Here is a 25,761-nt window from a genome sequence, read left to right as displayed (position 1 = left end):
CAGGCTGGAGGTAGTGAGGATGTTTCTATTGAAGCCTTGAATCCTAAAAGGCTGTTATCTGTGGGCCCCTTCATATTTACATCAGCTTGAAGTACAGAGCTATAACACCAGCCTTGGTAATGCTCTGCATCACCACAGCTGTCAGGTTCATGCTGGCTTTCCTCAAGTTCTTCTGTTGCTGGCCACCCAAGATGTATCTGAAACCTTATCATTCATTTTCTTTTTCTCTGTTCCTAAATGGAGATGTAGTAGGCTAAGGCCATTTTTTCCCTTCTTAAATGTTGAGCAAAACAAAAATGGCTTTTGAAATTTGAGAAACTGTTAGCATTACAATTTCTCCCTCATTTCTTAACAACCCATTCTCACAAATTCCATCTGTGTTGTGCTGAACTTGGGGGAAACCTTGTCTTTGTAAATCTTGGAGACTGTCTGCAACCCCATACTTGGTTTTCTGTAATAATTTACCACTTCAGTATGAAAATACGTCAGGACTGAAATTTACTTTCAGAGGATTTTTAGACCTTGTGTAGATCTCTGCAATCTAGACTGCTGTAAAATTCACACTGGTGGACCTTTGTGCAGTGCTTTTGTCTTGGCCTCCCAGAGGTCTCAGTAGTCGTGGGCTTCTGATTCTGTGTGCCAGTTTACAAATTGCAAAAAATTGCCACAAGAGCAGCTATTTGGGAGCTCAGGCCACTTCCCTGTCTCTTGGCATGAACACATTGCATTCCATTTTACATTAGTAAAATATTTATGAAGTTTTATTAACATGGTAGGGGCTCTTGCTCTTTCACAAGAGGTAGCAATTATGAGCAGCCTGCCTTTTCTCTGATTTAATCTACTCTCCCATCTAGTGTTTTTCTTTTCTCATCTGGACACAGATAAAATCCAATAACAGGGCATTTATTTTGTGGACAAAACGATCAGAGTTTGAGTCAACACTTGGGGCAGTCGTTGGAAAGATTTCTCGTGCACAGAAATTTATGAAGGTACAGAGGTGCTGGGTTCAGTAATCGAGCCTTAAAAGGTATTCAGACATGTGCTCCTGAAGAAAACACTTATTCCTTTGCAGCTCTGAGCTATTTACAGCTGGATGGTCTGTCTGGGGCTTTAAACATCAGCAATTGTATGTGTTAAGAAGGAAAAGAGGTATTAAATTTAGGTGTCCTCTTCATGCAAACAATTTGTCATTCTTTCTTTCGACCTCCTGAAAAAGAAATGCAACAGTGGCATCCTGTGGCCCGAGCAGTTCATGGCAGGTGGGTTTGGGTTAGGGCAGAATCTGCCACCAAGGTCTTCCTTCACTGAGCGGGAAATGGATCGAGTTGTTTCTAAGTTAGTTTTCAGAAGAAGCCCACAATATTTCAACACAGTGCACATTTAAAACCTGAAGTAAAAAACTGCTATATGCTTTTCAACCAGGATTTTCCACCACTTTATCTTATTCTGCTTATTTTTCTACCAAACACCTTGATGTTTGGGACAGAGAGGATGATTTCAGTTACTCACCAAGGAGACAGAACTTCTGCATTGCTGTCTTTCTGCTGATGAACATTTCCTCCAAAAATAGGAATAGAGGAGAGACTCCTGTTTCTAATTAACCCACGGTTTAGTGCAGCATACTGAGTCTAAAAATGAATGCTTCAGGGAAGCCCAATGAAAAGAAGATAAATAAGAGTTGTTTTCCCTTGCACCTACATCATACCCAAGCGCTCACTCCCGCACAGCTTATGTGGGTCACTTGAGTTTTTGGAAGTCCTGGCTTTAACTTGTTTAACTTGGAGAGGCTGTGATTTGCTTACCTCCTCACCAGCAGATATTGGCAGCCGTGGCCACCAGGCTCTCTCCAAAAGCCTTCAGGCATGCCAGAAGGCACCTTAATGAGGAACATACAGACTCACCTGCAGCCATGCGGGCAGCTGGCCAGCAAGCTGCTGGTAGCCTCACTTTTGCTTCTTCTCCCCCTGGTTTTATGGTGGCTTCTCTTCTGTAAGAAAGGAGGTGTTAAGGTGGTTTCTTTTAAAGCCTCTTCCTTCCTACTTCTTACCTTTGCACACAGAGGTGTAAGTGCTGTTGAAAGCTCAGCATCAGGAAGGAGTGGGGGGAAAATGAAACAACTTTCTTTGGTTTAGTTTTTCATTTTCTTGTATCCAGGAGGCTCTGCACGTTTTGAGTCATGTGTCTTGAGAGCTGGAAAAGCAGAGTAGGGGCAGCTGTCCTCTGCTGCCTGTGCATGGGAAAACCTGCGGACATTCAGTTTTCTGTTGTGCAGGAAGGTGACCATGTGATGGCTGAAACAGGAGGCAAGGGAACAAAACCAGCAGCAGGCAGGGGCTCAATTGTTGCCTTTAATGACGAGTAAGTACTCTGAAGATTTTTGTGGAATTGCCTAACTGAGCTTGCACCACACTTTCTGGACGGTATTAATCCCTGGGCTGCCTCTTAAAACACGGACATGCATGAAAACAAACAAATGTTGAGACTGGCAGTGGCTCCAGAGATGTTAACCCTGCTCCTTTTTGTCAGTTAAACTGACAAGCCAGATAAGAGGAGCCGGTGTTGGTATCGTCTCTTGCATAACAAACCGCTCTCGACAAAAGAAGCAGCCTCCTGTCAAACGAATTTCCTTTACAACTGCCGAGGGGACTATTTTTAGTTTCATCTGCCATTCTTTACTCCTTAATCATCGACTTCGCTTTCTCTCAGTTTTTCTCCCTTTTCCCCCTGCCCAGCTAGCTCCGGCACCAGGTGCTGCTGGTAATTGGCAGAGGAGGAGGAGGGCACTGGGCTCTCGGCTGCTCCCCGTTAATGTGTGTCTGTATGGGATGCTACTGACCTGTGGAGCTCGGCTCCGGGCTTTGTGTTTCTACCTTCAGAGAAAGGCAAACAGACCACTCCGGACCTAAATGAGGGATGTCAAAGACCAGCAAGTGAATGGGATCCATTCCAGCCAGGAAAGGTTTTTTTTAGCTAAGGCTATGTTCAGAAAACGTGTTATAAGTTGCAGGAGTAGAGCTCCTGCAAATGTCCAATGTTGAAGTGACATCACAGACACACTGCATCAGGCAGCAAATTCTTCATATAGCGTTGGCAAAGCAAAGCAGTGCCTGGCTTTTCCACTGGAGAGAAAATTCAAGTGCTTTGGGAATGTTGGTGTTTGTTTTGTGGGTCTTTACTCAGTGGTACTGGCTGCTTTTCCTATTGATCTGCTTGAGCCACTGCATGTTTGTAACTTTTTGAGCAGCAGAGTCATTCTTGTCTTCTGGCTGAGATTTAAAACAGCATCCTGCCTATCTGTAACCCATTAGAGATTTTGTAGTGCTGTTTGCAAGCTTAAGAGCATCTTAAGCCTTTAGTTATTCAGGAAGCAACCCTGCTTTGCTCAGTTGAGCATACTAATTCAGTCAGGTCCATCATCCTCCCAGCATCCTTCTAAAGCCTAATTCAAGTGGGTTTTTATGCATTCTATACCTTCTTCCTCCACAGTATGCAAAAGCTTCAAATAATAAGTGGTTTCATGCCTGTGGTGATTCTGTAGAGTACAAGTTTTTATACCCATTTTATAGATGGATTTGAAGAACACAGAGGCAAAGTGAATAGTCCAAAGTCAAGAGGGAAATCTCTGGCAGCAGAGAAAATTATGGTTGTGTCACCTGAGGGAACTTAACAGTACTGAAGTTAGCATACTAGCTAACATTTTCCAAGGAAGTGCCACAATTCTCATAAATAAGGAATCACTAGAAATGGTCAAACATTTTTATCATCGCTATTTTCTTAACAAATATGAGTTTTCAAATGATACAAGATGTTTGCAGAAAATATACTTATTTTGAGAAAGTGAAGTAAAATTTATTGGATTAGAACAAAAATTAGTTAGGTTTATAAGGTTTATAATGTAAATGTTCCAACTGGTCTTTTTTCCTAGTGTAAACAAAACAAAAACCCCAAAAACCAAAACAAAAACCAAAACCAACAACAACAAAACCACCACCAACAAAAAACCAAAACAAAAACCAATAAAAACCAAAAACAGAAACAAGCAAAAAAGAAACCTGGAAAGAAAGTGAAAAAGAGACCTGGTTTCTTCAATGAAATGAGAATACTAATGTATAGTTTATGGAAAAATAAAACTACATCTTTTATCAGGCTTCCCTCTCTTTGTTCTTAGTCTTTTCTTTTTGTCTTTTAACTGACTAGTGCAAGTGTGAGCAATCTCCTTAACCCTAATAAACATGCACCAGCGCTTTGAACAACACTCATTAGCCAAGGAAAATGAGAGGGAGAGAGCTGGGCAGAGGTCTTATGGCTGGTGACAGTGGCTCCTTGTGACTTTGGTTGCTGTACTGTCCAGTAGAACAGGGATCTCCTGAGCAATTCTTGCTGGCTCACCTCCTTCCATGGCCTGGCTTCCCATTGTGCACTAGCCCCCAGATTCACGTACCTGTGCTGGATGCATGAATTACATTACCTGGTGTAATCCATGTATAGCAGAATTATCTGTGGCCTTTTCAAAGGCTGGTTACCCCTGGCTGGGGCATACACCACTGTGCAGCCTACAATCTGACATAAAACTGTTCCTGCTTTTCTTTTACTAATATACCAATTATTTGCTGTTGCAAATAATTAGTATATTAATTATATTGCTATTCTATTTATATATATATAATACAATATATTTGCTTTTGACAGTGTGACTCTTTACTTTCAGCTTTCTTTATTGGGACATTTGTGAAAATCTGTTTCTGATTCTGTTCTTTTGAAATCTCTGAATTTGATTTTGGTTTAGGAGCTGGAAGTAGGGAAAACATTAAAAGCAAGAATAGTTTTGTATTTTTGAAGATGCTTGAAAGACTGCCAGAGAGCTGTCAGGTTAGTGATGACTTGTGACATGTAAAAGCAGACAAGTAAAGGTTCATAATAATTCAAGATCTGTTGAAAACCATATTGAAACATGGCTAGCAGTGAGAGGTTTTTTTAAGAGAAAATTTTCATTCTGCTAATTCAGACTCAGAATTTCAGCCCTTACTGTGGGAGAAAACTTGTGACTTTAGCTTTATGGGCATCCTTTGAATTTTGCCTCTCTTGCTCAAATTTTCAGTGCTTTCATCCCAGTTCATCTGTCACCTGGCTTCCTGGCAGGAAGGTAAGAGGTATTCCTGCCTTTAGGTGTCTGCACATGTGGAGTCCCCATTTCACTGCTGCCTGGGTATGTGAAGCCTTTCTTTCATGCATTTATCCACTTGTTCAGTAGTTCACTTCCCTGCCTCTCTAGGCTTTTGTTGCTCTACAAAAAGGAGCAGTTAGCTGAAACTTCTCCTGGATCAGTGGTGTGAGAAGTAGCAAGAAACTTCTTGATGAAGAGCCTAGAAAAAAATCTTTTTGGTTCCACTGGGTGAAGAGGGCCTGACCTTCAAAATTTCACACACCATGTTAAGAGGATTTGGGCAAAGATCTCGGGGAAAAATGAGAACTCTGCTTTCAGAATGGCCATGAAATGAGAAAGCCAAATTAAAAAACAAATTTTCCTCTCACGCTGTGTAAAGGGCTCTCTGCTGAACAATCACCAGCTGAATGCATATAAGAAGCCGCCAGCAATCATTAAGCTCAATTAACCATATTCTTGTGCCCATGATACATCTGTAGATTATTTAAACAAAGTGATGGCGGGCAAGGAGGAGAGGAAAATGGAAGAAAAGAGATTCTGCTTTGAACACTCGTACCACCATCACCCAAGCAATGCTGTAATACAGAAACTGGGTCAGAGACACCCTTCCCCCTCCATGCTGCTGTCAAAGTTATTTGAGTGTCTATTGAAACCCTCACAATAGAAGAGTTTGGCTCCTGCATTTGCTGAGCAAAACTGATTTGTATTTCTTCGTTCAGAAAAAAGTGCTGGGTAATTTTCTGAGCAAGTACAATGCGGCGGTCCAGTAGATCCCTGAAAGCTGATTTCTTGGTGATTTGCTTTGTGTTTAATAAGACACCAATGCTTTTATTTAGTATTTCAGAATTGACATGCTGAATCTGTGCTTCAGAGCCTTAAACCTCTCTCTTGCCTCTGTTCGTTTTAGGACTGGCACTGGTAGTCTTCCTCCAAAGTCCAAAAGATTGTGGAAAGTCTCTTGAGAAGTTATCTTACTGATGATTTAAATGTAAGTTAATTTCTTTATTTCCTTCTAGGATGATTGAAGTAAAAGATATTAGTTTGGAAGTGTGGCTTGGCTAAATTTAAACACAGTACTTTTCTGGACTCTTCCCACTCACATTTTTAATCCTTAATTTGAATCTTTCATCCTTGTTTACAGCTGTTCCATTAGCAGTCTCAGCCTTCCAGTGCGCTCTGTCTGCTCTGGGATTTTTCTGTCTTGTTTTTCTGGTTTCTGTCAAGGAGTCCCAGTGGCTCTACCTTGTCCTGAAAAGAAACCAAGCTACATTTCATGCTCATAAGGACAGTGTGCACAGATTGTCAATAAGCACGGAACTTGGGTGTTTGGCTATAAGTAGTGACATTGTTTGGCAGTGGTTGTTAGCCCTTACTCCAAAAGAGACATGAGTGAAGTAAAATAGCAAGGTCCGGAGTTTGAACCTGTTTCCTGAGTTAATAAATTCTCTAATTTCACTTCCCCTCCGTGCTGCCCTCAGCATGCAGGTAGGAGCACGCACATATGCCCTCTCACACACTATTTCCCTTATATAAAATGTCATTTCTTTCCTGAAAATTGCCCAACTTGATGGACAGTCTGGAGCTGGCTGGGGGACTTAATTGGCTGTGGAGCCCCAAAAGGTGTTTGGGCCATGGCTACTGGGAGTTGTACACCCTAAGTAGTTACATTGTGTGTTAAGGAGGCATGTTTGGGAGTGGCAAAGGAGGAGGAGATGGAGCATCATTTCCTTGTCTTCTCTGTATTTCAGTCTACTCTCTGAACAAGGTATTTAATAGTTATCAAGCAAAAGTGAGAACCTTTGTGTCCATTCATATCTAGCTTATTTCTGATTCTTTATATTATTGTGTGTTTAAAAGAAAAAGGAAAATAAAGGAAACAACACCCCAGGTCAGGTGTTAGCTTCAACAGTGAGCATCTCTTGAGCTACCTTTCTTAACAGGCACATAGTTACTTGTGTCAGCCTCTCTTCCTTGCATCCTATGTGCCAAGAGGAAGAAATTTAAATTCTTGCCATTCCACCCGATTGCCCAAATTTTGGGAGAAACTCAAGAAAAGAAGCTGTTTGCACCCTGAGGTCTGATGGCAAAATGACTTCTCTTTTTATCAAGGCTAATCACTTTCCAGCCCTGTCTCTGGCAAATCCTCTATCTGTAATAATCAAGTCAGTATATATGACATAGTTTTTTGACAGAACGATATTTCTTAATACTTTAGTAACATTGTACACACACAAAAACAGAGTTATAATTAGCTCTCATCCCTAAAGTTGGAAGAGCTTTTCAGTTCATTGGAGGCTGCTGGCCAATTCTCTTATCTAATTGGATGAAGTTCCTACTTTCTCCCATTTGTATAATGTCTGCTTTTACACAAACTCATTAAGTGCAGCTGTACTCCAAGTTTCTAACAACAGCCCCAGTGAAGACGAGGCAGAAGTTTAATAGCTGTTCTGTTCTCTCTTTTTCATCTGATCTTAATCCATTTTGGTGGTTGATGTGCGCCCAAACATCTTTCCCTAGCACCTAATTCTACCCCCTCTGGCTTTTTATTATGAATTATATTAATAATTAGAAACCAGACAAATTGCATAAGATTGATCTGTTTTGAAACTGGAGACTTTACAGCTTGCTTTCAAGGAAGATGGATTTAAAGCAATTATTTGTTTCTGTGAGGCATACAGAAGTGATTTTTTCCCCTTCATTTTGAAGCTGGCATTAAGATGAAATCACATAATCACTACACTATTCTTTAAATCTTCAGAGACATTAAACTGATTATACAGGTAGAATAGCAGCATCATAGTTAACATATTAAGGTTTTTCATTTAGATGGATTTTTTTGGGAAAATAAATACATTTTAAACGAAACAACACCCCCCCACACACACTTTTGTCAGTCTGACTGCTTTTTTTCTCATGTTGCTGTGTGTAATTTTGAATTTCTACTTAACTGAGTATACAGAGTAATAGAAAGTCTTCATTTGCCAGAATTCAAATTTGTCTTACAGTACTGCCTACATACATTCAAATCACATTTGCAAAGAAATATTTACCACACACTTCCAGCAATACAGATATGTCATTAGTATATCATTGGTATTAGAGTGATTTTATAACTCCTATGGATGTTTTCTTTCCCACTGAAGAACTATTCCAAGGTTTACTGGGGAACTTTGAGCTATATAATTTCCTTTCCTTACCGTGTTCCATTTTCCCACCAAACAAGGGAGGCTGTAGGAGAGAGGGAAATTCAGAGAAGAAGTTTTCTCACAGCGTTGATTGTTTCATGAGGACACGTATCTGTGATGATAAATGCTCCTGCTCGGATGGCTGGTGATAGGGAGACATGGGTGACAATAAGGATGACATTCTTTGGCACTGGGGTCTGAAGTTACAGATGTGTATGTGCACATGTCTGCAGTGCAAAAGAGGGGGGACAGCAAAGAAGCACAGTGAGACATCAGTGGAGGGACTCAAACTAAGCCCAAATTGAATAAGAAGGGAAATTTCCCTCTGTTGGTGCTCCAGTTCCTGGCATCAATATTCCCTCGGGTGTAGTGCTCTCCTGGCTCTGAAGGTCACCAAAGGCTTGACCCTTACAAGGTTCAGTACACCCTTAGCTCTGTCTAGCATTTAAAGATGCAAACATCTGGCAAAATCCAAAGGCCAGTATGAATAGGGAGGACCTGCTGAACCCTGCTTCCTCTACCTTAGAGTCTTCCCTCAGTTCAAATCCTCATAAAGAGGTACCAGAGTTCAACATTTTGTTTCTATTCCTGAGTGTATGAAGACTGAGCAGTGTTGTAACCAAGTCCTAGTCAAAAGACCTTTATGTCAAAGTTGGCAAAATTCAGGAGTGTAGGTTGAATATCAGCCTTCTCAATAATGACACCAAGAAGTAGTTTAATTCTTTATTATAATATAAAACTAATCTTAGCATGAGTCACAAGTAGTTTTTTGACTGATGTCTCTAATCAAAAACTAAAATCTGTGAACATCTCTTGTTTTCAGATAACTGGCTCCATCTGTAGACATCTTCCATCCTAGTCTCAATCCTTGTGTAGACAAACACAAAACATAGGCATTCTTGTTTAGAATCCCATTTGTTGTCTCCACTGGGGTTGCTACCCTACACATATGTAAGCTAAGCTTGTCTGACATTCAAAAGTGAGAACATTTAGGTCTTTTCTACCCAATAAAGACAATGTATTCTAAGTGTGCAAGCTTATTTTTAGAGGAAATATTTATGTATCAAAAGGGCTCTTATAATGCTGGAACATTTGTTTTGTTAGCTACAGTCATCATAGGTACATCATTAAATTTACAACAGTAGCTGCTCTCTGCTAATTTTGTAATGTTTTGACAGAACTTAACACATGAATGTATGTTTGTGCTACTAGTCATCGTTGAATCATACCACTTAATTGGATGGCTCAAGAAGATAAATAGATGTGGTCTTTGGGAAATGAAAATGGCTTCTTTCATTTGTGACTGAGTTTGTTTGTACACTGCTTTTGTTGGAAGTAGCAATTTTTGATGGGTTTTATGGAAAAAGCGGTGACTTATTTTCCTAACACTTGAGTGAGTGGTGATAGTTGTTGGAGGATGTGATGACAGAAGAAAAGCGGGTTTTAATTTTGGTTTTGAAGTGGGTGGGGGTGGGCAAGTGGATAATCAAGACACATTAATGAAGTTATGTTGACAACTGCTAAGTGTGAAGTCTGTCATGTATTTCATTGCAATGAATGTGTCTTTATAAGCAAACTGCATTGGAGACATCTGTGCAATTGTCAGCTGTAATTAAAGGATGATTCAGCAGTGGACATACAGTTGAAAATGAAGGACAGAATGATTTTTTTTTTATGTGGGTGTGTATACTTCTGTTTGCCAAAAGTGACATATCTTTTTGACTAGCTAATTCTTTCCAAGTATCTACTAAAACAAAAAATTATTTAACTTAATTTTTTTTAAAGTACAATTTCCACAGTAGGAGACAACTTGAATATTTTAAGGCAAGAAAATTGATGCTTTTTGGTCATATCCTTGTTGCTGGCATTCTGGAGATACATAGAGAAATTACTTCCAGGAAGACTTGGGAAAGCATGAGGTAAAACATCACTTATCAAGCATGCTAAATAAGCAAAGCAAAGGATAGTGCTTAGTGCAGGGCACATCTCTGCTTGCATGTGCCATGCTCACTTGTAACACATGCTGCAGTTGTGTGTCATGGTCCATTTTCCTAATACCTTTCTGGCTGTACTATGGATTTTGATGTTGCTTTGAAAGGAGCTTGCAAGGGACAGCTTGGGCTTCTCCTCATAAGGTATGAGCAATATTCAGGATGGCTGGCTGATTTTTTCCCCTGACACATAGCTTCCCATCACAATCAACCTGAACTTAAGAAAAGTAAAGGTATTTGAGGAAGGATCCAGGCTTTTCTCAGGGAGTTGACTAGCCTTGTGTATCAGTTAAAGCTGTTCTGCAGCTATCAGTACTGCACTCCCAGTGCAAGCACTAAAATTTCTCTTCCTAGCTCCAGTTAATATCAATGGGAGTTTCCCAGTAGATGATGATTGGAGTAGTTCTGAAGTGGGTAGCATGCTTTGAAAAGCGTGTGATGTGAAGAGGAGGTTAAGCCTATCTGAACCTTGGATGCTGTCTCATCTCTTCTTGGAGGTAGCTGTATAAGATTTTCTTTTTATACTTCTTGAATATCTTTTATGACCTCTGGACTGCCCTGCCTTTCCCCCTCCATCTTGGCAGAAAGTGAGAAAGCAGCTACAAAGCAACAGCACTGAGGTCTAATTCCAGAACTGGAAGTTGTTATTTGGATGTAACTGGAAGCATTGCTATTTGTCCTTGGTTAAAGATTGATTTCGTGTCCCTAATGAAAACACAGGGATAAGGAATCATGCTGATTCAAGTGGTAGGCAGCTGGATTGAAAGGCTTATTAGGTAACTAGTCTGTGAGGTGAAGGAGTGAGGAGGAGCTGAAAATGAGCATCTTTGTTTAAAATACATCTGTTTCTTTTCTGTGGCCATGCTTTTTAAGTGCAAAAGGTATCAGCTTCTTTTAGAGTTGTGAGTTGGAGGAAGCTGTGCCTGCCACTAGCAGTAAATGAGTTACTTAATGGGAAGAATGTTTGCAAAGCCTGGAGAGAAATAACAGCTGCTTTTATAAGTTTGGGAAAAAAAAAAACCAAACCAAACAAAAAAACCCATCAAAAGCCCAAAATCCCAACCCTATAACATTTCAAAACTGTAGCATGATCAGGGATTTTTTTTTTGAAGGCCTGGATGAAAGGAAATTAGTAATGTGTAGGGGGTGCTGAGTGGCCCAGGCACCTCACCTGTTTTATTCCTAGCTGCAGAGGGAATTCAAAGTCTGACACCAGATGTAAAGCAAACCCAGAGCCACATGAACTACTAGCCAGCTTCCTTCAGCAACATTAATTTACAGTCTCATGAGAGAGCACTTTGGCTTGCTGCCAGTTTTGACTTCAAGCAGCGTTGTCGGAGGATGGAGCAGTGCAGGCAGTGGTCCCTTTCAGGCCACGGCATCTGGGCACTGGAGCAGACAGCCCAGGCTCCTGGCCGGGCTCCGGTGCAAACATTACAGAGCACGTCTGTGCCCCAGCTCCCCGCTGAAAGGCAGCATTAATTATCCTGCATTAATGATCCTGCAGCTCCGTGGCTCTGCCTGGTGCATTACAGGCTGCTGGCATCCTTACGCCACGGAAGCGGGCTTGCCAAAACTCCTGTCTGAGGTTGGCTGACGTGTTTGGCACTGCTGGGCCCTGCCAGTGGGTTCCTCCACTGTTTGCTGGGAAAAGGGCAGTGCAGGCCAGGAAGAGGAGCTGTTTAGCCAAAGTCTCTTTGGTTTGCCATTGGCAGTGCTGTGGGATGACACAGTAAGAGGTAGGGAGGTGTGATGCCTCTCAGCTTTTTCCAGTGATCCTGTCTTCAAAGAAGTACATTTCCAAAGTTCCTTGATGCCTGCTAGGGTGTTTTATGTGACTCATGGATTCACTTTCCAATCTTTTGCTGTTTTCTTTTGCTTTTTTTTCAAATTATCCATCATATATGGACATCCCATCCCTGGAAGTGTTTGAGGGCAGAGTCCATGTGAAATCTCATCTAGTGAATGGTGTCCCTGCCCGTGACAGGGGGGTGGATGAGATGATCCTTGAAGGTCCCTCCTTACCCAAATCATTCTGTGATTCTGTGAAAGGCTGTGCACTTTGAATGCTAAGCATTCATGCTCAGGCAACTGGAGGTGTGTGTTGTCACTCTAGTGACTGGAGGGCTGAACTCAGAAGAGAGCAAGAGGCTTTTTGACAAGTGACTTGTTTTGAGGGGTTTTTTGAGTAAAATTTAAGTAAATCAGGGGTGATTACTTCCACTGCAGCAGTACTGTACAGTCTATTTTTTTTTTGTCTGTTTTTTTTTCTAAACACAGCATTTTCTCCTTTCACAATTTCTGATGCAGTTGCCCCAACAAAGACAAAGGGTGTATCAAAGTTGTTGCCACGCTAATATGTAGACTGCATTCATTGACTTTTTATGTGTTTGCATCTGATATGCTCATCAGTTCATAAGATTATTGTAAGTCACTGGAACAAAAAATCCAATTTTGGGATTCATGATAATTGACTAAAAGTGTGTTTTTTGAAAGACTATATAGTAGTTCTATGGCACGCATTTGTGTAATTTCATTACACAAAGTGCTTCCCCAGTGTAAGCTTTCCCCTGCAGGGTCAAGTTGACTAAACTTTTTCTCCACTACTGTAAGTAAACTTTCTGCAACAGGGCTTTTGGGGAATGGATATGGTGGATTGACCCTGGCCCACCAAAGCCAATCTACCACTCTCCTCAGCTAGGCGGCAGAGAGAAAATATCCTGAAAGGTTCCTGGCTCGAGATTAAGGGCAGGTAGAGATCACTTACCAATTACCATCATGCAAAACAGACCTGACTTGGGGAAATTAGTTTAATTTATTGCCAATCAACTCATGTTAGTATAATGAGTAATAAAACCAAACCTTAAAAACATTTTCCCCCCAACTCCTCCCTTCTTCCTGGGCTCAACTTCATTCCTGATTTTCTCTACTTTCTTCTCCCTGAGCAGTGTAAAGGAACTGCTGTTAAGAGTTGCAGTCAATTCATCATGTGTTGTCTCTTTCACTTGCTCCTCCTCAGGTGGAGCTGTCCTCACACTCTTCCCCTGCTCCAGTGTGGGGTCCCTCCAACAGGAGACAGTCCTCCACAAACTTCTGCAATGTGGGTCCTTCCCAAGGGCTGGAGTTTTTCACAAACTTCCATGGGGTGCAGTCCTTCAGGAACAGGCTGCTCTAGCATGAGCTCTCCCAAAGGGTCACAAATCTTTCCAGCAAACCTCATAGGCTCCTCTCTCCGTGAGTCTGCAGTTCTCCCAGGAGCCTGCTCCAGCACAGGGTTCCCATGGGCTCACAGACTCCTTTGTGCATCCATTAGACCATCTGCTCTGATGGTCTGTGGGTGAATCTCTCCTCTACCATGGACCTCCATGGACTGCAGGGGCACATCTGCTTCCCCACGGTGTGCATCATGGGCTACAAGGATGCCTGGAGCAGCCCCTTCCTTTCCTTCTTCATAGACCTTGGTGTCTACAGGGCTGTTTATCTCACATATTCACTCCTCTCTCCAGCTGCAATTGTGTGTTTTCCTCCCTCACCTCCTTAAATAAGTTATCCCAGAGGTGGTGCCATCGTTGCTGATGGGCTCAGCCTTGGCCAGCAGTGGGTCCATCCTGGAGCCAGTGGACATTGGCTGTAATGGACATGGGGGAAGCTTCTGGCACCCCTGTAGCCCCACAGCTACCAAAACCTTGCCATGCAAACATCATACAATGGGATAAAGCTGTGCTATTCTAACTAGATGGTGCTGGATCAGGTGTCATTCATCCCCCCCACTGCCCCTTAGCATGGTCTGTGGCTGCTTTGACAGAAATGTGCCTCTCCATGCTGGTGGTCTGCCAATGCAGAGACCTCCATGGTGCTCATGCTCACTGTAGCACAGCCTGAAACACGCACTTTGGACATTATTGTTATTAATCCATGAGCACTGTCATCCACATATATTGCACCCTACCTCCCAAAGGGTCTTTGTGTTACCAGAGGGGTAAGAAGAGTAATAATCTAGAAGTCACAGGCAGGAAAGGGAAAAGTTTGCTTACCGGGTACATAAAGGATCAGCAGATTTTTTGGAGTGGGAGTGTACAGGTGGGGAGAAATTTAAACAGGCACAAAACTCAAGGGAATGATTAACTAGGGCATTGGACAGCGTCTCTGACCACATAGGCAGAGAAATGCCTGCAGCTTATCAGGAGGACAAAGAAAGGGAAGGAGGCTCTTTTTCCATCTCATCCCCAAATAAACAGATTTGGCTGACTTCTGTCTCTGTCACCTGTGGCTTTATGAAGGTTTGTATCAGTACTGTCTGCTCCAAATGGACACATTCAGCTGTATGACCAGGGTCTTTTCTGAGTCCGAATTTTCACCCCAACCAAGGCATTGAATCCCCACTATTGTGATTGTGCTTGTAGTAAGAGTTCTGGAGGACACATACAGAGGAGGGCAGGCTGATGTGTTTCTCCAGGATATCCAAGAGGCAACTCAGTACATTTAATATGAGTTGCATGGGTCAGTACCAGAATAGGTACTCCCACTGGAGAAGAAGAGGTGACTTCCAGGTGAACTAATCCAGAAACACTCTTCAGTGCTCTTGTTGCTTCAGGATAGCAAGGAGTGTGTCTGCACTACCTTTTAGAAGTGTTAAAAAAATTAGATACACGTTTTTAACTGATATGTATTTATCCCCATAAGATTTTAGAGATCCATTCTGGATATTTTCAGTACTTGTGCTCAGTTGTAGTGGGGAGCAGTGAACTATGATGGGATGCTTCAAGAGCTGCCTTGTTGTTTGCCCATCTGAGCAAATCAGTTTCTGCAGTGCACAAATCTTGTCTTTTGCCCAGGGTAACATGTCCTCAGAGGAAGATCTGGATAGCAAGAAGTTAGTTCCAAGCAGAAGGCCAAGGTCAGTAGTTACGTGAAACTTAATGTGTTCCTCCTAAGGTCAGTTGTTATGGGAAATTTAAATGCCATGCAGCTGGTACCCAGCCATTCATAGAGGAATGAACTTCACTTTCTACAACTTGTAGACTCCCATTAAATATTTAACAATTGAGGAGGACAAAAGCAGGAGCTATAGGTGTTATGGGATGGAGAGCCTGCTGCTGCAGAGGGACAACTGCACACTGCTGCTTGTGCAGCTTCAGTAGAGACTTACAGTGCTTGAAATCACTCGGGAATGTTTTGAGGAGGGAGCTTTCTGGTTCTGGCCCAGCAAAAAAATTTTTAGGGTGCTCCTACCTAATTTTCAGACAGCCAAAACCCACCTTAGTTATCAGGTCTAAGGGCTCATTTTGTCTTTATCTGGACCTCTTCTGTTCTCCCCATCTGCTCACTGTACTTGGTCCCAGTGGTAAGGTAAGCATTTAATCCCAGGTGCTGATCTGTTAGCTTTTAAGAAAAATGTTACGCCCTGACTGGGCATAAAGAGAAGAATCTCTGAACTAATTTACCTGGTTTTGCTGAACTCCCTGTAGAAAGTTAATCCCATCTTCCTTTGCAAGGTTTTAGCTAGAAAAAATGCAATTCTGGGGCTGGTCTCCTCCAAGACCTTGTCTTATTTCACAAAATAATGGCAGAGAGAAATGGTAGTACTTGCCCTACTGCAATGTGTGTTACCTTCTACCTTGCAAAGCTTTAGTAACCCAGCTCTCTGATGGACAGTTAAATCCCAGAGCCCAGAGGACAGAGTCCAGCATTGCATTCTGTTGTGTTGCCTCTTCTTTCAGTTTCAGGCTGACTTCCTTCACCTTCTCTGTCTTCATGGATGCAGACAGAGGGTAGATGTTTGCACATGTGCCTGAGTTGTGCTTGAAAAGCATTAAACTATGAACTTCAGGCACTCATAAAAAGTTCATCCATGACGTCACAGTGCACACATTTGGCTGCAAGACCCACTCAAGAAGCTGGGTAAATTCCTAAAGCAGTTAAATACTCATTACCTGAACACATTTAGCTATGTTCTACCTGAGTTAAAGTCACAGAAGGTAAGAGGCAACCCCTGTGAATCAAGGGCCAGTTAATAGGAGCCTGTAAGAAGCAAAATACCTAAACACTTCTTGGAAACACTTTTGGTCATAACTGTAGGAAACCTTCAGCAGTAACAAAAATATTTCTGTTGCTCCTGTTGAAGCTTGCTATGTGCATTTCCAGCTTGTGCTTGCAAGAATGAAAACCAGTTTTAGCAAATCAACAGAAGAGCCCTGCTGCACTTTCTGCAAGGCATCAAATGAACGGGACAGCAGAAAGGGTGACACTGTCCTTGGGTCCCAAAGCACAGGCTGCACCTGGGGGCTGCATTTCACACAGCAGCAGCTGCTCAAACCTGGGGCACTGCCTCTTTGTGAGCAAGGCAAGCAAGTACTGCCACTGCAGAACAGGTGAACAGAACCATCAGGAAGGAAACATTGCGTGTCATTTATGGGATTACACCCAAAATGTTTGAGTGGCTTTCTATCGACAAAATGCAAATGCAAAACAAGAATCTCACAGTGTGCTTTTATTATTTTTTCACAATATAAACTAGACAGACATGGAAAGTTTAATGGCAGCATGTTCTTATAACATTTTAAAGACAAAGAACAACATAATCATATTAAATGATGATAAACTGACAAACTACATTACCATACATACATCATCCAAAGGTACTGGATAAACAATATCTGCTTATGTACATTTATGCTGGTGATAATTAAAATTCAAATATTCAGAAGAAAAGGAAAAAAATTGCTATTTAAATTATAAAAATATATAGTTTTTGTGTGGAACTCTTAATGCTGTATTACTTTTTGAAGATAATTCCTTTGTGTGATGAAGCTGCATTAACTTAGTATAGAAGTGTAATTTAAACCAAATACAGATTAAATTAGCTCTTTTGTCTACCTTGCATTTAGCCTTGTTGGAAAAAGAGATAGGAATGAAAAATAAAGCTGGACTTTTGCAATGAGAAAGAATTTTTATACCCATAAATTAAAATATGTATAATTTTTCATATAGTACTGAGCCATAACCTCGTAATAGAAATAAATCACTTTGCTAGTTTGTTCAGAGATAGAGAGAGGAAAAAGAAGAAAGGCTTTAAACATGCTACTTCACGATACTTTTAATCAATAGGTTTGTGAAGTGCAGGTGCACAGCTGAGCAGTGTCATGCTCCAGGGTCAAAGCATGCAGTCCAGACTCCTGCTGCCTCAGCTGGGGAGACTGTGTGGACTGGGACCGTGTTCTCTGAACTGCATCACCTTCGTGTTACCTTTGCACATCTGGTTTCAGGCTTCTTTTTTCATAACTGCTCCTTCTTAGTGCAAAACTACTCAGGCTATATAATCCCCAATCGTAACAGCGAACCGATGAGCTTTTACAGACTAGATAATTTTACAATAATTTATTGTAATTTTGTAATTGCAGATTTTTAGTAATCATAGCCATGTAGTGCACACATAGCTGCTTTTAGCTAACAGTTATTTTCAGACCATCTTGAGTGAACTCCTGCAACATGCAAAACTGAAGATTTTCTTACATACCAATGTCATTCTCCGTATCTTCCAGCTCCCTTTCTCATCTCTCTCTATAAATCCCTGTTACCTCAACAGCCCCATTAATCCTTTGGTGGATCCAGTGCTTGTTCCATTGAGAAATGTTCTCTGTATCACCTCTAATTTCAGAATACTTTTGCACAGTTTTTTCATCTATTCCTAAGTAACTGATTTATGACAGATCTCAGGTGATCCTACAGGTTATTTTTTCAGAAGCAAAATACTTGTCTTCATTATTTTCTTAAAAAATAGAGTGAAAAAGAATTAAGGACACCTAAGCTGAATATAGCAAAACCCAGTACTTCTCTTTGATGCCTACGCATTTGCTGTTTTTAAAAGGTATTAACAAAGTTCTATAGAGAAAAATAATTGTGGGGTCTCTGCAAGCTTTTTCTCTGCCCTTATATCATCCTTTTTCAATGGAAAAGATGAAAGATAAACAAATTCCAAGTAGCACTCATCTTTAACCAGGGAGATGGTTCAGTGATCTCTCTATTTCCCTCCACTTCTGACCTCTTCCTTCCTTTCTAATCTCTGGTTTTCTCTACACCTAAACACTTCAGAAGTGTCCCTCTTTTTAATTTTTTTTCCCCCTTTCACAATATGGATATGGTGGGAGTGGTCAGATGTCTGTGCATACACAGTGACAGAGGATGGGTTTTCACTGAAGCGTAGTCTTTGAGCGTGGAAGTCTGTAAGGCATTTTGTGGAGGAAAAAAATCTTACATGGAAATGTAATGAAGAGTAGGAAAGACAGGAATTATTGCAAAAGAAATGCAGGAGTGAGAAGAGAGGATTTTATTTAAGAAGTTCAAGCTTTTATATACATTCAATGTTTCTAAATGTTTTCTTAATAAATGTATTATCAACTATCATTATACCTAATGCAGCCACAATACTGTACTATTCTGCAGTCAGGATGGGAAAACTCCATCAGCTCTTTAATAAAATAAAATCATCAACAGTCATCATGACTCTTCTCTTTGCCTGGTACTAAGAAATACACTGGGAAGTCCAGTGAGTAGACACAACAGAACACAAAATCCTCAGTATTCATTTAATTGTGTATCATGTGTCGTCTTCATATTATTTCTAAAGCAGCTTAAAAAAACTTTAGCCATTGGAAGGTATTAAAAACCAAAACCCCATTCAAATTATCCTGGTATTATAGCAGCACTGGAATTGATATTTTTTACTACTTTTGACAATGTAAACCTTTAATAAAACAAACAATGTTGAAACAATTTGAGGTCTAATAGTTCATAAACTTTAATGGGCATATGGGCACAAATCGAAACGAAGACTAGATTGTGAAATGAAACATAAGCTCAATAGCAGCCAATTCCAGTTGTGCAATTGGCTGCAAACAAATTCAGTTTGTAAGCTGAGATAAAAAACAAAGCCCACACTCAATCCACAATACTCCTCAGTTCCTCTGATTTGAAATATTTTACATAAAACCCCTACATGACCATGCCCACTTTTTAGAGAAGCACTCTGAAAGCACTGCAGGTACTAACTGTCTGATGATGGGATTTTTCCTTTTCCTTTAATCAAGCATAGTTCACATTTTTGTCCTCTTAGAAATATCTCCTTTCTACGTTTCTATAAAAAAGTAATTTCAAATCTGAAATGTAAGCTTGCCCCATCTTTGCTCATACAAAGTGTAGGTGCCACAACTAAATAGCAGTAAAAATGCTGAGATGTACAACTCTTAAAAAAAACCCAACCAAACATAAAAGCAGCTTTGAAGACACAATATCAACTACAGCCTTAACATTGAACATATTACATTCCCGAGTTACTGGAGATATTTTGCATATAATGCCACAAAGTTATTCAGCTGAAATCTTGAGGTTGGAGCTACAGTTTATTCACTGTGTGTTTTTCACCCTTTGAGCACTTATGTATTGTACGGTACATTTTATCCAGAGTTTGCAAACTTTCCTTTTATATCTGGACATCCATTTACCCACAAATCCCACATTTCAAAAGTTTCATAGCAAAAATAGAAGCGCAGGATTTAAAACATTTGAAGCTGGACATTTCCATGCCTCAGAGCAGCCCCTGGGACTCGATGCTTCAGAGTCTTCGGTTTCCAGGGGACTCCTGGCCCCCGTCAAGCTCAGGGAAAGCCGTGCTTTGAACACAGGTCTGTTTATAAGACTGTGTTATGTACTCTGTGTTAATTTCACATGCCTTGCGTTTTGTAACAGGAGCAGATGACTTCACGCCTCCCCCTCCCCCTTTCCCTTCACCCTATTTTCACTTGAGATGACAGTAGGCACCTGCACAAGAGAGGTGTCAAAGAGTCTCTGTCCAGAGAGAGGATTTTGAATTTCTTCATCAGCTTTTCTTCTGTAGAAAGTCTTAGGAGACTATTCGTATGAAAATATTTTGAGGGCGAGGGGCAGGATGATAAATCTCACTTTCCTTTCCTGTTATGAATATGAACTAGATTTTGGTGTCCAGTTTGATAAACAAGGATAGTCAGAGCTAATCTGTAACTTAGCTGAGGTCTGCTTTTTGCCAAATAAAATTAAGATCTTTTTCAACTTTCAGGGATTTAGAGACCACATCTAATTGGTTTCAAACCCCCGGAGGAACACTGTAAGTAAGCAGGATTAGTTGCAGATATGAGGCCCACTAAAGTGGGACACAGGTCAGGACTTCAGACTCCAGCTCTGCTCTGTTGAAGCAGGCACTTAAGGTCTCCTGATGTTTCTGTGTCAGTAGCCACAAAAAACATTTTGCTGCTGAGAAAACATTGGAACAGCAATTTCCTGCGAGCCCCAAAGATTTAACTTCACACTTCTATTAAAAGAAAAGTTGACGTGTTATGTGGGTATTGTGATTATGATGTGATGGCACAGCTGGTAACTTGAAAACACATTTAAAAGGCATAGGCAACCATATTTCCAACTGTTCTCCTGTAGGGATAGCAGAGTGTCCTTCAAGAAGTTTCTGTCTTGACTCCACATATGTACCATGTTGAATTGTTTACTATGTCAGTTCTTGCCAGCAGGACAGGGTGAGAACTTTGTTCATGCTGACCTTGTCTCTCAGATCCCTCCCAGAAAATGCTAGGAAATTCAACACAATTTGGCAGTTTTTAGCAGCTCAAGTAACTGCCCTTGTAAGTGTAAGCAGGTAGGTCTTTGTCAGTATATTTGCTCTTCAGAGATAAAATAATCCAGCCAGCGGCATTAATTAAAAAAAAAAAAAGAACGTAAAATACTCTGGGGCTCATTAAAGTTAAGAATAACAACATGATGTGATGACAGGTACAACTTGCTGAGGTTCTGAAAATAGCAGGTTAAAATGTAAATATCTTTTAATAAATAATTTTCCGGCAATGTAAAAATAAATGATATTTCCTTTGGCAGTAATAGCTGATTTAATCTTTCGCTGGGAAGTTGCTTTGCTCATAAAATATCATTGTGCTACAGAAAAAAAAATATTATTTTGTTGTTTTGAAAGACTTTTGTAATCCACAATAAACTGGGTGACTCTACTTATGTCCGAGATAAGCGCCAAGAGTGATGCAAGCTCCCACCAGAACCAGACTCAGGATAGTCTTCAGAGAGATCCAGGAGAAATCGAACAAAGGCCTCATACCATTGCCATACAACTCCACAAAGGCATCCTAGAAGGGGAAATAGTGAGAAAAGGAATATCAGAATTGCATTTACTGGTTTTTTGGGGGGACAAGGGGAATGGGGAAAGGGAGGCAACTTCTTCACCCTCAGGGGTCACCCAACAATCCCACTGGCACAAGAAGACCACACAAACTTATTAAAATAGTGATTTGGGAGGTCTCTTTTGTGTGCTGAAAAAAAAAGTTCTCCTGCCTATTTCTTTCTAAATATTACTGAGATTACTTATGGTTGTGACTTCTGCTTTAGGCACACCCAGTCTAATAGAAAAGACAGAACCAGCATTTTAAAATATAAGTTACCACTATTTTGGGTCCTAAATGTTGTCTATACAAACACACACAAAGGAAGTAGATGAACCTTCATTCTCCAAATCTTTCATTTCCACTAGATAAGGAGCATCTATATTGCAGGTCAGCTTCATTGAAAATAAGGCAGTATTTGTTTGGTTCCCTGGGGATGGGCTCAGAAGACTTTGTGTAGTAGCCACAGATGTTTCTTGCATATGAACTGAAGGTGTTAGGGTTGTGTTATACCTATGATAATCTTTCACAACTGTCACCAAAGAGGGTGATGCCGTGGTCCAGTGCTCCAGGAAAATCTGGTCGTGCACGTAGGCACCAAATGGAAATGCTGTTCAAGAAGCAAAGATAAAGTTTTTGTGACTCATAAATACAGTGGGATTTGACTGGGCAAATGACTGGATTGGTGATACTCGGCACGTAATGCCTTTCTTTCAGGCAACAATTCCTAACGAGCATGACACTTGAGGGCATTCCTCAGAGACAGATAAATCATACTGTATGGCATGAAAGCAGTAAATAGCCAAGCTGAATGACTTTAAAAATGTGACAAAACTGATAGCATCATTTATGGCAACTCTTTTACTGTGCTGCCAATTAAGGTCTGCTCCCAAGCTATTGCAATAAGCCCATGAAACAGCTATCTAACGTGACAGTTTCTATCTCTACTTTTAATACCCTAGACTTCCCATTGGTAGAAGATCACATTCTCTATTAAAGTTATAGTGTCTTTAGCTGTTTTGCAATGTTATTATGCTAGGAGTTGACCTGTCTTCTAATAATGCATATCTGTCTTCTAATAATGCATATATTGTTATGGTTTACAGCAGAAACTGAGGAGAGAAAGGTGTCCATTATTAATGTAAACCTTCCAACTGAGTTAATGACAATCAAATTCTGTAGTAAAATTAGCTTCCCTCATCAGGCATCTCCAGTTATCGTCAGAAGAGGCGCGTCTGTGGTTTTACCAGGAGAGGGCGTGTAAGGATTTTTAATATTCTGACTTCTATTCACTAGACGCTGAGTGAGATTCAAATAAATAATAGATATTTGCTTCCAAAATGTGTTATTGCATTAAGTAATATTGGTGCATGTTATAGGTCAGAGTGGATGTAAGTAGGTAAGGCTTGATAGCAGAACAGCCACAGGCTCTGGCCAAGCCAGTGACGTGAAAACACGTCTGCCTCTTGCTATTTCTCAATGCTTGTTCCTCTAGGCAATCATTTTCCAGCTTGGGTTTCCAAAGGTATATTCTCAAGTGAAAACAGCTTAACCTTTTGTGGGGAGGATAGAATGTTTTAATGCAATCTCTTAATTTCAGAGAGAAATTGGCAACTTTTGCTTAGCTGCCTGTTTTTTGACATAGACATTTGCAAACTCTGGCCTTAATATTCTGCTGTGCTGTTGCAGAGCTGAAAAAGCACACTCAGTTTGCTGTGCAGCTCTTTGGAAAGCTGCTTTTATTTCTCCTTAAGGCTATGAAGTAACACAATATCCTAAAACGTTACAGACTGGGCTAAATCCTGTTGTCGCCAGTACAGGCTCAGTGACTTCCATGGGAGCCTTCTCTGTATAGGGAGTTCAAGATCGGACTTATAAAAATACAACAAGGGTAAAGTTCAACACTTGGTGATATTATTATGGGTCAAAAAGAGAGGAAATTAAAAAAAAAAAAACTCATGGAAACACAAGTCATGTGAAAACATTTAAATGTTAAGGTTTTCATGGTTTCTTTCTGTGGGGAAGTCTCACTTCTGTATATTCATGACAGTGTATGCATATGCAGTATCAATATCAAAATGAGTGTATTTTGTGTTTCCCTTCTATCCCAGTTCAGGAACATTCCTCCCAGTTTTTCTGTGAGACCATTTCCAATGATTCCATAGAGCTTCTGGTACTGGGTATGGAGATGGACGGAGGAGAGCAGTAAAACTTGGACACCAGACAAAAATATGGCATAACCTATGGCTCAAAAAAAGGAATGTTAACAAAAAATGTGCAGCATGCAGTACTTTTTTGTCCGAGATTATTACAACAATAACATGAACCCAACCTAATGGTGTCTGCACTATATATTACAAGTAGCTCTTTATGATCGTTCCCCCTCCCCTTCTCAAACATTCTGATTAGGCCTATTTCCGAAGCTTGTTTGAACAGCCTGTCACTATTTGTTTAAGTTTCAAACCTGTTTTAAATAAACACATGTCCATTTTATGTACTAAAACAAGGGGGGTGGGAGGAGGGAAGTATGACCCGTTGCTGAAAACTATTTTAGCACAAAGAGAACCCTAAACAGAATTTTAACCTTTCATAAGGTTTTGTCTTCTGTAAACCCATGTATTTGTCACTGGATTTTTGTCACCTAAACTGCTCTGTTTAAAATAAAAGAATCTCAGCTAAAATAAATAAGATTAGGAAAATTGTTTGAAACACTTCACGTCCTTTGAAAAGCACTCTTTATAATGAAAGCAAGGGTCCCCTTGGCAAATAGACTGAGGCAAGTTCTGGCTTGGTCAACCTTTCTGGAAATCTTACACAATTGGAAAGAAAATCATTGCAGACTTTGCTTTTAAGACCATCAAAATTTAATGGGAACTTATATCCTGGATGTAAAATTATATCAGGGCTGTTAAAAATTATATGGAAAAGAACTCTTCATTGAGTTCTGTAACTTTTTAAAAAGCCATTTCTTAAGAAGCTTTTATTAAGTCAAATCAGTCTGTTGCTGATTTACTGTGCAAATTTGTGTTGACTGTTTCTGTGAAGCAAGAAAGGTGGTGGTGGAGAAGGGAAAGATGCTCTGCCTGAGCTCCTCTTAGGCACCAAAGCCCCTGAGATGCCTGCTTCACCTTTGATTGGAAGCCATGAGGATTGCCCCAAGGGCACCCCTCACTGCCTTCTTGCCCATTGGACTATATGTAGGGAGGACAGAGCATGTTCCTGGCCAGAGTTCCAGGGATTTGCAGGGAGCCCAGGACAGAAGTGAAGTTCGTCACTCTGGGAGGATTAGGAGGTGTAATAGTGCATTGAGTCAGGGCAGTCTCAAAACAAAGAGATCACACTATCCCACTCTTCTGCTGGCCCAAATTCGGCAGCTCTAATCCAAGAAACAAATGTCATTAATTACACGGGCATTCTTTGCTTGTGGAATGAGCCAATTTTGTTCAGCCTCGGTCCTTCCGCAGCTCAGCTTGCACCCCAGCCCGAGAGGCAAGGCACAGCTCCTCGGCCACAGAGGAGGACGTGCTGCCCACAGGCTCAGTCCAGAGCAGCATTATGGATCTGACAGCTCCTCACCAAAAATGTGGAGGGAGAAGGCAATTTCTGCATTTCTGCCTGGCATTTCTGCCCGAGGGGGCGGCAGGGAGAGCGAACATGAGGAAGTAAACGCTTCCTTTTTCTACCTGAATCAAACAGCTGGTGAGGAAGTGACTTTATTTCCCTCGTTATCATTGGTTTGGCAGGATATCCTCTTGAGCCACATTGTATTGAATGAAGAGCCAGAGAGACTTCCATTTTACTGTACGGGAATTGCCTCGCAGCTATTTTACACTGCCCTCTCTGTGACTCCAAAACAAACAAACAAACAAACAAACACTCACTAGCCCCCAGATTTTGAAGAAACTTGCACAGGTCTGAACAAGGCCAGTTTGCCATCCACTACGGGGCAGGAGAGGGAATAGCACACACTCTGATGCCAAGGTTTGGCAGCTGAATGACTTTTACCTCACCCCTGCCTCCACACGAATGACATAAATTCTCATAAAAGCTTTTGTTCCTGCATGGTAACTCATTTCAGAAAGAGTTTGGGGAGGGAGGGAGGGAGGGAGGGAGGGAGGGAGAGGGTGGACAGAGCTGGTTAAATCGTCCCATGTTTTCTATGCCGTGAAACCTCATTAAAATGTCATCTTGCAGCTAACAAGAAAAGTTCTTGG

The 25,761-nt window shown here is 41.0% G+C and overlaps 1 protein-coding gene across 1 annotated transcript in view; it reads right to left on the bottom strand.

Moving 5' to 3' along the window:
• Positions 1-16,815: 16,815 nt before the first annotated feature.
• The window catches only part of BCL2 (BCL2 apoptosis regulator), a 96,621-nt gene continuing 87,675 nt past the window's right edge, over positions 16,816-25,761 (bottom strand). The window contains exon 2 of the mRNA XM_064705415.1: positions 16,816-21,514. Within this exon, the coding sequence (XP_064561485.1) occupies positions 21,380-21,514 (135 nt within the window). The 3' untranslated portion in view covers positions 16,816-21,379. The remainder of the gene's footprint in view (positions 21,515-25,761) is intronic.

The sequence above is a fragment of the Zonotrichia leucophrys genome, chromosome 2 (genome assembly GCF_028769735.1).
Source record: "Zonotrichia leucophrys gambelii isolate GWCS_2022_RI chromosome 2, RI_Zleu_2.0, whole genome shotgun sequence".
Taxonomy (NCBI): Eukaryota; Metazoa; Chordata; class Aves; order Passeriformes; family Passerellidae; genus Zonotrichia; species Zonotrichia leucophrys.
This window is presented reverse-complemented; position numbering and strand designations above follow the sequence as displayed.